This window comes from Tiliqua scincoides, chromosome 8, assembly GCF_035046505.1.
Source record: "Tiliqua scincoides isolate rTilSci1 chromosome 8, rTilSci1.hap2, whole genome shotgun sequence".
Classification (NCBI taxonomy): Eukaryota; Metazoa; Chordata; class Lepidosauria; order Squamata; family Scincidae; genus Tiliqua; species Tiliqua scincoides.
The window spans coordinates 6,956,242-6,970,976 of record NC_089828.1 but is presented as its reverse complement, the minus strand read 5'-3'; the positions used below and the strand labels follow the sequence as shown (position 1 = coordinate 6,970,976).

The window sequence follows — 14,735 nt, the reverse complement described above, 5'->3', positions numbered from 1 at the left end:
TTCTAAGGGTGCAGTCCTAACCCCTTACGTCAGTGCTTTCTAGCACTGATGTAAGGGCAATGCAGCTCTGAGGTAAGGGAAACAAACCTCCCCTTACTTTGAGGAGGCCTCCGTGAGTGACACCCTACTGCAGGATGCAGCACATGTCCCATTGGCACTGCCATGCCAGTGCTGGAAAGCACTGACATAAGGGGTTAGGATTGTACCCTCAAGTAGATAGCAGTGGACTGTTCCTCCCCTCCCATTCTCTTTTTCTCCTCCATGTATAAACTCCCTATTACATTTATACAAGAGTAAAACCCACAGTATGAGTCCACCAAAATGGACTTCCTATTTCAGAATATCCACCCTGGGTACAGCCAACTGGAAAAATTCACTTGTACAAGCTTAATGGGAGGTGTGTTAAGAATACAGCTGATTCATTATGAAAACCACAGCTAAACTAGACTATTCCTTGTGACTGTTGCATCAATCTATTTTGTTCATTCCCCCCCTTCTGTTCCTGCAGACGCTTTTGACAGAGAATACAAAGTGGCTTATGACCGTCTTACGGAAAACCAGGTCAAAAGTACCCACCGCTGTGATAAGCCTCCAAGTACCGGGGTGATGGAATGTCGAAAGATTTTTGGGGAACCGTATCTTTAAAAAGGAAGGATTCCCAGTAACGAGTCACTGTTCATATGTAAAGAAAAAGACTTCACCAAGACTCTCGTCATCTTCAAGTTTTAATATTATTTTTATTCTTGCATCAGAATTTCCTAGGAGACGGGGAAAGCGATACTGGAATGAATAATGAACTGTGAGCCAAAGCTGGTTCTCTGTTCCTTGATAGTGTCTGCAGACTGCTTAGGGGAGAAACCTGCAGTCCATTGGAGAAAGGAGCTTAGGCAGAGTTGGAGCAAAATCATGCACTAGAGTCTGCGTGAATGAAATAAGCTTTGCAAACTGTTTACATAGGATGTGAAAAATGTTACAGAGCACAGACTAGAATTGTATAATAACAGATTTTAAATTATTTAGAGTAAGTTCATATTTTTTTATCTTTTTAAATTACTATTGTGAATTCAGTGATCCTGTTGTGTCAGCAATACCTTGGTTCTCCCTTAGAATATTGCTGTTTATAGCAACTGGTCATCTTTGTCAGAGGAAAAAAATCTTTTTTTTTTAAGTAGTATGGACATTTCAATACTGTCCTAGATTTAGAGTTTGAGTTGTCTATGTTCATTTGCCACCCAAAAAAAAATACACCTTCACATTGCAAATTTGAGCTGACAAGTATAGCAAACTTGTATGAAGCTTTCATCATGAACATGCATGAGTCACTTTGAAGAAATTGTAGACTGCAATTTTTCTCATTCTCTGTCACCCACTGCTGGGTCTTGTCAACAATTTGCTGACATCTTTGACTGTTCAGAGGCACTGTGGTATTTATAGATAGAAAAACCAGAATCCAAAGCTAATCTAAAAAAAAAAAAATGGGGAGGATGGCAAAAGATCCATTATAGGTAAAGGTGTTTGTTTCCGGTGAGTAAGATAGGATTACAGCCTAGGGACCCAATCCTATCCATCTTTCCAGTGCTGGTATAGCTGCAATGCAACCCCTAGATAAGGCTTTGTGGAGGCCTCCATAAGTACCCTCAGATCACAGGATGCAGCTCACATCCCATTGGCATGGCTACACCAGGGCTGGAAAGTTCAATAGGATTTGACCCTAAGACTTACTGAACACAGTGGGCTTGCTTCTGAGTAAAATAACAGCATTTTCAAACACTTCTAGTTATAGGCAATGTAGACAAAGTAAAAACTACTCTGAGGTCACTGTACTAGATGTGTCTGAGATTTTGTTTCTGGTCATTTGCTAATTCCCAGGCAGGGTGGCAATTCTTTACTTTTGGTTGCATAACCTTGTGCTGCTTCTGTTTCATAGCCTGCTAGATAGAAATGTGAGGAGCTGGAGAACATTCTGCATTATATATCCATGTAGTGTTACTTGTTCACACAAAGATTTGCTGCCAGTACTGCTACCCCTTACTCAGTTTATTCAGATTATCTCAGAATAATCATGCTAATAATCAATACCTTCGCAATTCCTTTATTCTGAGGTCAGAATCTAAAGATCCTATTGGGACTCTGAGAGCCCAATCCTACCCAATTTTCCAGAGCCAGTGTAATCACAGTGCAACCCAGAGGTAAGGGAACAAGTGTTTCCTTGCCTTAAGGAGGCCTCCATGACTGCCCCCCACCCCAGGATGCAGTGCATGCCCTGTTGGCACAGCTTCATCAGCACTGTCAAGTGGGATAGGATTGGGCTCTTAATCTTTGAACTTGGCAAGTAGAGACTTGCCATATGAAGAACTGCTTCAGATGCTTCCCTCAGTTTCAAAATCAATTTGCCATGCAGCAGGGGAGGGGGGACCTGCTGTTCCAGAAACATGTCAAAGCCTTGTTGGGTGTGTGGAAAGCTCAGGCAGTCAGTTTCTAGGGCCACAGTCTTGTGTTCCCTTTCCTTGAGGAGGCATCCGTGACTGTCACCCTACCGCAAGATGCAGCACATGCTTTATTGGCATGACTGTGTTGGTGCTGAAAGTTGGATAGTATTGGGCCCTAAGTTGTGCACACTGGTTGGCACAAACATAAATCAGTACCCGCTGCGATACAAGGACATCTGCAAGAGGGATCTGAAGGCCTTAGGAGTGGACCTCAACAAGTGGGAAACCCTGGCCTCTGAGCGGCCCACTTGGAGGCAGGCTGTGCAGCATGGCCTTTCCCAGTTTGAAGAGACACTTGGCCAACAGACTGAGGCTAAGAGGCAAAGAGGGAAGGCCCATAGCCAGGGAGACAGACCAGGGACAGACTGCACTTGCTCCCAGTGTGGAAGGGATTGTCACTCCCGAATTGGCCTTTTCAGCCACACTAGCCGCTGTTCCAGAACCACCTTTCAGAGTGCGATACCATAGTCTTTCGAGACTGAAGGTTGCCAACCTAACCTATGTATTTATGCTGTATGGAACAAAAGGAGTGTTGGTCAGTGTCTGAAATGCCACTTCTTGTTTGCTGCATGAAAGCCACTGTTATATAGCACTTTATAGCTATGAAGAAGGATCCCTATCTCCTTCCTGAGCTTTTTCTGGTGTGTCTAATGCTACTAGGAAAACTGCACAGTAGACCTGCTCTCCCACCTTTGTATGGTAAACTAAAATGAGCCCAATGTTAGCAAAAATGGTTTTGGAATAGGCCCCCTATCTGTCAGAGGGGGGGTGTGTGTGTGTGTGTGAGAGAGAGAGAGAGAGAGAGAGAGAGCATCCATGCTGACAAATACCATCAAGGCTTCTATTAGCATAGCAGCTAAAAATTAACTTCTTCATTCCAATTGGAGCACATACTGCCAACTCAACTTTAGATATAACAAAATCATGCACTTACTGGATTATACATATATGTAGCCAGCTTGACAGTATGTACAGAGTCTACCACTGTCTTCTCTGCAGGATTTGGTCAGGCTCCAGAGAGCTCTTTTAGGCACAACTCATCATCTGCACATCCCAAGGAATATTTGATTTTTTTTCTCCCAAGATTCTCTTAATCTTGTCATGCTGTATCACAAATCATTTCTGAAGCTCCCTTCATTTTCAGATGTTTTGCCATGTGACATAGAGAGCTGTTGGTCTAGTAGGAGTTCACATGTGCATGTACATCTGATTCCCTGCACTTGGTAAGTGAAAGCTGAATGAGTGAAAGTGCTATTGAAAGACATCGCTTTGAAAGACAATGTGAAATGAAAGTTCTGTGATGCTATCCCCAATGGTTCAGGGTCTAGTCCTATCCAGTTTTCCAGTGCTGGTGCAGCCGGGCCAATGGGGCATGCACTGCATCTGTGGTGGGGCAGCAGTCACAGAGGCCTGCTTAAGGTATGGGGGCATTTGTTCCTTTACCTTGGGGTTGCATTGCGACTGCACCAGTGCTGGAAAATTGGATAGGATTGGGCCCTCATTAATTTATGCAGGTCACCTCTTGATGTTGCATTTGGCTTGCCCATTTGGGTTAAATCCCCCCTGCAGTTTTGGCCTTTTCCTTAGATTCTTCTTGACATCCAACATGATGTGTGTACATATGAGGTTGCCTGATACCAAGGCACATCTTTGGATTGTCTGGTCCAGTGCTGTTTACCCTGAGAGGCTGCAGGTCTCCAAAGTCTCAGAGCCCAATCCTATCCAGCTTTCCAGCTTGGTATAGCCACAATGCAGCCCCGTGTTCCCATACCTTGAGGAGGCCCAAGTGACTGCCCCTCCACCACAGGATGCAGTGACCATCCCACTGGCACAACTGCATCAGCGTTGGAAAACTGGATAAGATTGGGCCCTCAGTTCTGTGTTCTGTACAGCGATGTGGCCCAATCTGTGTTTCCCTTTTGGAATATCCACAGTGCATGTGATCTGTCTTGATATCAGTGGAGGATAAGACTTCTGTTTAAGGCAGAAGAGCATTGATGGCAATGGCAGTTTCCTTTCTGGGACAAATAGCCATGGAGAGGGAGAGTGATCCTCATTGGGACTGCAGTGGAGGGAAAGGTTAAAGCCCCCTTTACCCATGGTTTGGATTAGGGGCCCCATAGCTGCTGTTTAGGGGGGGGGAACCAAGTACACCAGGGCCAATAATGTGCTTGATCTAATTTGACCCTCATTGGGTGTTCCTATAAGGCCCTGCAATGTTAACTTCGCTCTTAGTTGTATGTACAGCTTTATCAAGTGGGTGGTTTTTCAGTTCTTCAGCAGGAAATACTTTACCCCATCCAGAAATGGCTATTCATTACATGTAAATGCGTGTATAATATTGTAACAGAGGAAGTACTATTGTTGGATTTCCACGAGGTTGTTTATTTCTGGAAAATACTGTACATACTCCTTGGAAACTCAAAGGCGCACTTCATTCGTTTGCAGAAGAGCACTTTCAGAAATGAATGCTTGTAGATGTGTAAATATGTAATGTTTACATTTTATTGACCAAAAAAGATACCTGTTTCAGTGTTCTATTTTGTTTTGTAGATCAAGGTGTGATTGTCAACGTTCGCAATGGCTAAGGGTGGGTTTTTGCTTCCCAGACTGTCCAAAAGAATAAAAATGGGACTATTTAAACTTATATGGTGGATCAATAAAGGAGTAAGAAACGGATCTCTGTGGTTGTACTTTTGTGTGGGATTTCTCTTGAGGACAAGCGAGTCCCTGTGATGTTTCTCCCTCATTTCCAGGCTTAGGGCCCAGTCCTCTCCGTGCAGTCCCAGGGAAAGGGAACAAATGTCCCCCTGCCTTCAGGGGCCTCTGTGACTGCCTCCCTGGCACAGCTGCACGGGCACTGGAAGACTGGACAGGATTGGGCCCCTAAGTAGCTCCAAAGGCAGCCAGGGGTTTGGCAGTGGGAGTGCTGAGGATGCCCTCCATGGTCTGGGGCTTTGGCAAGACCCTTTGGGGCCAGACAACTCGCTCCGGTAGTGAGGAAGCTTTGGGAGCCTGACAGGCAGGGGAGGGAGCACTGCCACTGGGAGGGCAGGCAGAGCCTCCCCGCCGGGCTGCGACAGCGCAAAGCGCGTGGGAGGCGTGTACTGACTGCAGCCCTCCAGTGGGGAGGCTCTGCCTCTGCGGCCTGCCCTTCCTCAGCCTCCCTCTCGTGGTGTCGCTGCTGGATTTTTTTCTGCGGGGGCGGGGGCGTGTGACGTCAAGAGGGGTGTGGCCGGAGGGGTGGCGCGCGGGGCCGGTGACGTCAGGAGGGGGCGTGCCCGGAGGAAGGAGCGCGCGGGCCCAACCCGCGGTGCCCGTGACGTCGTGAGAGGCGGGGCCGGAGGGAGCCCGCAAGGCGGCCGGGCAGAGTGCGCTTGCGCAATAGGCGCTCGCGGGCTGTGGTCTCCCCGGAACCAAAGTCCGCGGCTACCGTGGCGGCGGGGGAGGCTGAGGGGACGGACCCAAGATGGCGGCGGCCAGCGGGTGAGTAGGCCCTCCCAATGGGGGGTTGTTTTCACTGCGTACACGGCCCCTTCCCCAGGTGGGGTTCGCCTCGCCCCCACTCGCTCTGCTTCCCGCTTCCTCCCTCCGTCCTGTGGCAGGGAGTTCCGCAGGCCCCCGTCAGGACTTGTCACCTGGATGGGCTCTCCATCAGTCTGCCCAGCCCCTCTGCAAAGGGGCCTAGGCCAAGTGCCCCCCACATCCTGTGGCAGGGAGTTCCACAGAGTTTGCTTTAGTTCGTCCTGATGCTCCCAGCACTCAGTCTCAGTGTGTGCCAGAGCAGAGCAGAGCCGGTGAAGCAGAACCTCCATGCCCAGCGCAGTCTACCTGCAAGGCTCTGGGAACCACTGCGGCCACCTTTCCACACATCAGCAGCACGTCAGTGGCCACTCCCCATCCGGAAACCCCAAACTGGAACACAAGATACATGCATAGGAAGAGCCGCCTTGCTGGACCAGGCCAGAGCCCAGCTTCCTGTGTCTCACAATGGTCCTCAAGGTGGCAGGGAGTTCCATAGACTGATTGCATAGGGACATCAGAAGAGCCCTGCAGGTTCAGGCCCAGGACCCATCTAGTCCAGCTGGCATCTCTCAGCCTCACGGAGCACACAGACCACAAGACACCCGCGTCTCCCTGCCATCTCCTGCATTCTGTTTACAGTCACACCCCAGCAGAGACACCAGGCTGCACTTGGCTTTAACTTGTGCAGTGGCGTAGCTGGAGGGGGGCGGAGTGCTCAGGCCGGCAGGGAACCTCATTGAGGCAGGCAAGTGGCCCTTCCCTTCAGAGCCATTCCTCTGTACGGCTCCGTTTTGCTCCCCGTCAGGAATGGCTCTGAAGGGAGGGGCTGCTTGCCTGCCTCAATGAGGCCCCCCACCAGCCTGAGCACTCCGCCCTCCTCCAGCTACGTCACCAAACTTGTGCTACTTCATTAAACACAGTGACCCATTTTTAATGCATGAAGCCTCCTGACACTCCTTCCCTCCCTCACCAGTCTGGGGGAGGTGAGAAAACCACCATCCACGGCCAATTCAGATGACAGAAGAAAATTTCTACCTGGCCTGCATAATGAGCGACTGGCTAATCTCAGACTGTGCCCGCCCATCGTGGCTAATAAAGACAACAACCTGTACAGAAACACTTTGTGCAACTTTTGTCTTCATTTGCTTGGCTTTGGAAACCATCCCTGCTGCCGCCGCCACCCTCAGGTACATGGCAGCTTACCGAGTTTCATAAGGTTAAAGAAGGTCCCTGTCCAGAAAGAGCTTACAAAATACAACAAAAATGGGGGTAGACAACAGGCGGTGAGGCAAGACAAGAAGGACAGGATAAATGGGGGCAGATATCGTTGCACGAACTCCAATCTCCTGGATTTCATTTTCTGGTACTGATAGTTTCTCTGTCTCCCCTTGCAACATATATCGCCTTTTCTGCTTGCCTATATTCTTATTTATACCTACTTTTTTATATCTCTAGCTCTGGACCACATGTGTGGAAACAGGTTATGGTAGTTCCCCTAATATTAACTAGGTTGATGCATGAAAGATGTTCAGTATTTCACTTTTAGTAAGTGATTGTCAGATCTCCACCACCTTTTCTTCTTTTGCAGCATTTTCCCTTCCCCCTTTGACTGAGCAAGGAAAGGAGCCACCATGCCGACTGTGGTGGTGATGGACGTGTCCCTCTCGATGACCCGGCCGGTCGCCGTGGAGGGGTCTGAGGAGTATCAGCGGAAGCATCTTGCCGCTCATGGCCTGACCATGCTGTTTGAACACATGGCCACCAACTACAAGCTGGAATTTACTGCCTTGGTTGTGTTTTCATCCCTCTGGGAATTGATGGTCCCCTTCACCAGAGACTACAACACACTCCAGGTACAGTCGATGAAGCCAGGGAACTGCTTGTGCCGAGTGTGGTGTGTCTGTTAGTTGAAGTTGGTGAGTGCTGTTCTCCGCACTGCAGGATCAGTCCCCTTTGACTGTGTGTTGAACCTTTCTCTAACTCAGGCCAACAAGTGTGTAATTTGTCCCCACAGGAAGCTCTGAGCAATATGGACGATTACGACAAAACGTGCCTGGAGTCAGCCCTGCTTGGGGTCTGCAACATTGTGCAGCAGGAATGGGGGGCTGCTATTCCCTGCCAGGTGAGACTTCAGAGCATGTTTCAGATAGAGAGGCTTTAAAGTTCTCTGATGTTTCCATTGCTAATGACTGGTACAAACGGCACGATGAGTGGACAGAAAGTACATTTGGATCATCTGGTTGATCTCTGGGGGGTCCGCAGTAAACTGGCAAAGAGTTTCTGGCTCCTGATTGGTTAGCAATTGCAAGAACAAAAATCCTCTTTCTTCTTTCTAAATCAGGCTGCTGAAACCGAGTTTGAGGGGGAACCAGGAAAGGATTTTGTGAAAAGACTGTGAGCACTGATCCCTTGCACGTCTGTGCAGCTCAAAACCCAGCTAGACCGAGCTCCACCCAGCTCAGAGTTTGGCATTCCTGGTGATCCAGCAATGGGGTCGATAAGGGTGTTTGAAAACAATGTTATTTAGGGCACAATTTTAATTAGGTCTACTCAGAAGTAAGTCCTATTGTGTTCAATGGAACTTACTCCCAGGAAAGTGAGGTTAGGATTGCAGCCTTATTTACTCAGAAGTAAGCCCTCTGTGTTCAGTAAGACTTGGGCTGTAAGCCTATCTTGCTTACCAAAAACCAACACCTCTAGTCTTTGCCATGCATCCAGAAACGCTGTCATGCTACTGGCGAAGGGATCCGTGCAGTGACATAGACCCCTTTGGGGGAATATTGACTACGAGCTCAATTCTGGTATTGCAAATACGTTTCACTTAATTCTAAGAGTGTGTCTGTTCCTCCAACCCACCATTTTGAACTGCCACCATCTGGCTCAGGTTGGCAGAATCAAGGTTCTACTACAGAACAAAGTAGAACAAAGTAGACCCCACAAGTCAGGAGTCTGCCCACCCCTGAACTACTGAGTCAGAATGGCACAGAATATGTCACATGTGGAGAGAACAGCATCACAGTGTTTGGCTGCCAAGTCAGGTTAAACTTTATATAGGAAGGAAAGGACATACATTGCCTTTCTTCTTGCTGTTTGCACAAAGCTGCACTGAAGCCTCACATGCAAAATGCCCCAAAGGTCTTGGGAAGAAAGTCATGTTTCTGAAGGCTGCTCAGATTCTGCAGCTCCTAGCTTAGCCTCAGACTACCTCTCTTAAAGCTCAGCGACAGCGTTCTGCAGGATGAAAGAGACTCTGGAGGTGGACACAGAAGTGAATTCAATGTGCATCTTGTGTGTAACCTTTTTTAGGTTGTCCTTGTCACGGATGGCAGTCTGGGCATTGGCCGAGGCTCTCTCCGCCACTCTTTAGCAACTCTCATCCAACGGAGCGAAAACAACCGGTTCCCGCTGCCTTTCCCTTTTCCATCCAAGCTGTACGTCATGTGCATGGCCAACCTGGAGGAGGTGAGTCCCCCTCGGCTGCCTGATCCTGTGAGTGCCGGCAGAGGGCTGTCACCCCAGCACTGGCAGTGGTGCCTGCTAGTTGTTGATTTATAGACTGCTTGGACTCTGAGCCTTGGCACTGATGTGTGCGAGTTAAACATTTGTGGGTGCAAGGCCTTGATCCAAGAGATTAAACTGCTTCCTCCCTCTGCTGCCTCTCTTGACACCCTGTCCTTACCTGATTTGTGTGAGCCTATGCTTGAAACTGTCAAGTGTCCCATGTTGCTGAACTTGAGAAACTTGCCTGTTAAGATGCAGCTGTGCTCTTACCTCATATGGCTGCACTAGTACAGGACCCCCTGCCCTTGGACCGAGCTACTTTTGTGCCTTGCACAGCAGACTGTCAGCGCAGGCTGTTAGAAACTGCCTTGCTTTCGACAAACTGGGCCTTCTCTGTACTTGATCTGCAAGCAGAAGAAGGCCTGCAAAAACATTTGCTAACCGCACCTGAATTTTGAAATCTTCAAAGTCTCTTAACATTTTGTGCAAGGAACTTAGCATAAAAGAAGGGCTGAGAGGCTGGAAATCAGTGGGCTGGTGGTAGGGGAAACCAGAAAGCAGGTCCATGGCATGGCAAGTGCACACAGGCACTTCTTTTTGCTTTTCAGCTCCAGAGTTCAGATTCTTTAGATTGTCTTGAACGACTCATAGACTTAAACAACGGGGAAGGGCAAATATTTACCATAGATGGGCCCCTTTGCTTGAAGAATGTGCAGTCTATGTTTGGGTGAGTATGCCTGCGAGTGCCATCACAGGGTGGCACCCATTGTTAGCATCTTTACAAAACTACAATTCTTGTTTCCCTTAATGGAATGTCATTCAAGCCAGTTTAGGACCAGTTTAAATGTATGGTGTAAATTTCTTCATAGGTGCTGTTCCTGGTGGAGAATCTAACATGACAGCTTGCCTAGTTCTACACCAAAGTGTTTCTCATCACCAGTTTTTGTGGGGAGTGTGGTTCCTCTTATAAACTATAAGAAAAAGAACTTCTCGATCTCGTGTAGGATTTCATTTTTTGTTGTAACAGTGCCCTTTCTGGTTCTAGCAAGCTGATAGATGTGGCTTACACGCCGTTCCATGCCGTTCTGAAATGTGGACACTTATCTTCAGATGTACAAGCTTTTCCAAGGCCAGAGCCATTCATTATAGATGAGGAAATAGATCCAATTCCTAAAACGATCAATACAGGTAACTTGCTGCTGTTTCTGGAATCCCCAGTAAATTATTCCATCCTTTAACTTCTCCACTTGCTTCCACTGTTTTGTGCAAACTTGCAAAAGACTGTAATGCAGGTTTCATTTCTGAGGACTCGGACTGGTTCGGGGAGTGCCTACAGCATTTGGCAAATAGTGGGCTGTAGCTTAAGCACAGAGTGAAAACATGTTAAGCTGGTGTATGCTGAAGTTTGATTTCTTTTTCCTATTTTTTTCCTGTTGTTTTTCCTTCTAGATTTGGAGATAGTGGGGTTTATAGATATCGCAGATATTTCCAGCCCTCCCGTCCTCTCTAGACATTTGGTACTGCCCATTGCGCTCAATAAAGGTGAGCCCTTTACTCTTTCCCTGCAGTGGCAGCCACAATGCAGTTGGGCACCTTTGGATAACTGTTTTATTTTCCTGCTTCCTAGAGGGAGACGAGGTGGGGACAGGGATTGCCGATGATGTCGAAGATGAGAATTCTGCGAATCAGATTGCCGGCAAGATCCCCAACTTCTGTGTGTTGTTGCATGGGAGCCTGAAAGTGGAAGGCATGGTGGCCATCGTTCAGTTAGGGTATGGAGACTTACACGGGAGAGTCTTTTTCATGAAGATGAGGATGTTCTTCTGTGGATGACTCTTGTCTGCTTCAGGAGGGAGGATCTGCATAGCTCAGTGGTAGAGTACCTGATCTGCACACCGAAGATCCTGGGTTCAATTCCTGGAGTCTCCAGGGAGGGCTGGGACAGATCCCAGCATGTGATTCTGAAGAGTCTGCCATTGTGGGAACTTAGCTAGATGCACCCATCATCTGATTCAGAATAAGATACCTTTCTGTGTTCATAGGTGTGGTCTAGAGGCTTCTAAGCCTCAGCTAGGAAGCAGAGCCCCGTTTTGGAGGCTTCCACAGCTGAGGACCAATCTTAGAACCTACACTGAACACTGCAGAAAGAGAGGGGGAAAAGAAAATTATTCTCAGGGCTGTCCCAATTTCACAGGAATCCCCAACTGTCTTTCTTGCAGAAAGGGCATGCCTAGTCTTGTGTGGGCCAAGATGTTCTCTGCCTCAGAGCAAGAATGCCTGTCTTCATTGTGGATGTTCCATTTGTCCTCTTAGGCCCGAGTGGTATGGGATGCTCTATTCTCAAGCTGACAGCAAGAAGAAGTCAAATCTGATGATGTCTCTCTTTGAGCCAGGCCCAGAGCCTCTCCCTTGGTTGGGGAAGATGGCCCAGCTTGGGCCCATCTCAGGTAGGAACTATACTTGTTGGTACCATGTAGGACTGGACACTGTAGAACTTCCCCATTCACTCAAAAGAAGTGGCAGCTTCCCAAAGGGATTCCTTTATGCTCCTGTTGGCATAAATGATGAAGCTTCACACGTGCCAGAAGCTCTGCCTCTGTGTTGGTGCACACATGTTGTTCTGCACTGAGAACATGATGCATCTTATGTACATTTTGTACCAACCATTCAGGTTGTTTTTCAAGTATCTAGGCCTAGTGTTTGCTGAAGGCTCAGAAAGCAAAGTCTGGTTGCGGAGACTTCAGTTCCCTGCCTAGCAATCTCTTCATTTTTTAAGCATCTCTCTGGTCTTCTTGCTCTTTCCATGACTGTTCTGCTCGGTCCTTGCCTATATGCACCCGGGGACTCTTGGAAGGCCAGTGTGTATGTGTGATTGGTATAAACCAGGGGTATCAAACTCATTGCATTTAGTGGGCTGAATAGCATTCATGATGCCAGCTGAGGGCCAGAAGTGACAATGTTAAGCAGGAAGTGACATCATTAAGCAACTGATGGGCAGAAATAAGCACTTTGTACTCACACACTTATTAGCTGCAAATGGCAGAAGAGAAAATGTACAAAACTTGTTCATAATTTAAAGATATGAGCGTGCCCAGTTATCACACTGGGAGAGTCAAATGATAATGGGGGTGGAGAAATTGCTTCTGGGGACTGCATCTGGCACGGGCCTTACGTTTGACACCCCTGGTATAAACCATGAAGAGTCCGAAATGAATGCATCACTTTTAACGTGGGCTTTTCTGATGCTGAACTTGTTTGTTTTTAAAGCAAACAATACATCCCTCCTCCTCTTGCTCTGTCTCACAGAACTCCCCCAGTGGCTCTTGAACTTCAAAAGTTGAATTTTCTTTTAGATGCTAAAGAGAATCCCTATGGTGAAGATGATAACAAAAGTCCCTTTCCTCTGCAACCCAAGAACAAGCGCAGTTACGCCCAGAATGTGACTGTGTGGATTAAACCAAATGGTCTCCAGGTGAGCAGTCTTTCGATTGAAAGCCTTGGCAAAATCTGTCTTCTCCTGCATGTGTAATTCTGTTGGGATTCCTATGAGATGGTGCTTTGAAACTGTGCTTCCCAGTTTATCACATGATAAGGTGGGTATTGGCTGGAGTCAGAGCCTCTGTGGTGGCTGGCCGATAGGATCAGCCATGGCAACTCAAGAACGGTTCTTAGGAGAGATGCCTCCCCAGAGCAATTCTATGTGACAATGAGTCACAAGACAGCTGTCTTTGTTTCATGTAAATAACTCAACTGTCTGGCTCAAAAGCAAGTTAGAAATCTATTCAATGACATATTTTAATAGGTGATGTGGGAGGTTCAAGAGAACCTCCCGTTCTCAACCACGAGACTCTGGCCTTTGATGGGCTATGTGGCTTCTGTGTTTAGCACAATTCCATTTATGGAACAAATGGTGGAGCCCAGTGGATTTAAGTTCCCAACTCGCCCAGTGGCTGTTCTTGGGCACTAGGTACAAGCCTTCATGCTCTGACTAAAAGAAAGGTATAGACTAAAAGAAAGGCAGCTGCAGGCACTAAGGTGGTGGCTGACCTCAAGTGTTTCCTTCTGCTTGTTGATACCTTCTTGTACAACTCAAGGTGTGGGCTGAAATACTGCAGTAAGAAATGGTGTTGGTGTGTTTTGCCAGATTTGAGGAGTAACCTGTCCCAGGATGCCTTCTGCTGTGAGATATTTCTTTTTCTCTTTCTGCAGACAGATGTACAGAAGATCCTGAGAAATGCAAGAAAGCTTCCTGAAAAAACACAGACCTTCTACAAGGTGAGGGACACAGGCCTTGTGATGGCTCATCTCCCATTACTGATCATACCTAGCAGTGCATGGCTACAGGGAGCAGTCCATGGTCCTAGAGTGCACTTTCTGTTCAGGGAGCAACTCTGAGGCCTGGCTGATGTGCTGTAGGAACTGAATGTGAGCCTTCAGTGACCTAAAACCAGTTGCTCTACCCAGTGGTAAATCTTTGAAAGCCACTGGCCTAAAGTGTTTAGGGGGACATACAATACTGTTTGGGAATTTCAATCACCTCCTTGTCCTAGTGAGACCGTTTGTTGACTTAAAAACCTCTCTCTATTCCAAGTGCCTGAAGGGTGGCTGTTCTCTCTCTCTACTCTCTTCTGTAGGAACTGAACCGTTTAAGAAAAGCAGCCTTAGCTTTTGGGTTTTTGGACCTGTTGAAAGGTGTGGCAGATATCCTTGAAAGGGAATGCACCCTCCTCCCAGACACAGCCCACCCCGATGCAGCCTTCCAGCTCACCCATGCTGCTCAGCAACTAAAAATGGCAAGCACTGGCACCTCTGACTACGCCACTTATGACCACAACATCACACCGCTGCAGACGGACTTCTCCAGCAGTGGGACTGAACGGATGTGATGCAGACACTCGCTGAACCAGGTCCTCTACGCCTTAAGGGGGGGCCTTTTCTTTCATACAATGTTCTTAGTGTTGTGTTTTGTACTTGGTCAGTGTGAGCAAACTTGATTGTATTAAAATTTGTTACATTTTTTACACCTCTTTACAAAAGTGCTTTTGTACTAGCTGTGTTTAATTCCCTCTCTGCCAAGAACCAAAATAGCTCTTAGTAGCGTAAACTCAAGAGGCTTTTGTTCTTTTCATTAAAGCTTCCATGATAGCAGACAAGGTGGCACTGATGGAGGTAACATGAGTGATGGTGAGTTAGTTGTGACCATATTACTATCAAACACGT

The 14,735-nt window shown here is 47.5% G+C and overlaps 2 protein-coding genes across 3 annotated transcripts in view; both read left to right on the top strand.

The window, feature by feature from the left end:
• DENND4A (DENN domain containing 4A) overlaps positions 1-5,161 on the top strand; it is a 64,076-nt gene extending 58,915 nt beyond the window's left edge. For both annotated transcript variants that reach the window (XM_066634849.1, XM_066634848.1), the window contains one exon: positions 509-5,161. In XM_066634849.1, the coding sequence (XP_066490946.1) occupies positions 509-645 (137 nt within the window). In that variant the 3' untranslated portion in view covers positions 646-5,161. The remainder of the gene's footprint in view (positions 1-508) is intronic.
• Positions 5,162-5,888: 727 nt separating this feature from the next.
• INTS14 (integrator complex subunit 14) lies at positions 5,889-14,536 on the top strand. The gene is made up of 12 exons (XM_066635675.1): positions 5,889-5,975; positions 7,603-7,867; positions 8,029-8,136; positions 9,321-9,476; positions 10,124-10,242; positions 10,561-10,703; positions 10,965-11,057; positions 11,143-11,287; positions 11,829-11,962; positions 12,869-12,987; positions 13,725-13,790; positions 14,150-14,536. The coding sequence occupies exons 2-12, from the start codon at positions 7,646-7,648 to the stop codon at positions 14,399-14,401; spliced, it is 1,557 nt and encodes a 518-aa protein (XP_066491772.1). The 5' UTR covers positions 5,889-5,975; positions 7,603-7,645; the 3' UTR covers positions 14,402-14,536.
• Positions 14,537-14,735: the final 199 nt, after the last annotated feature.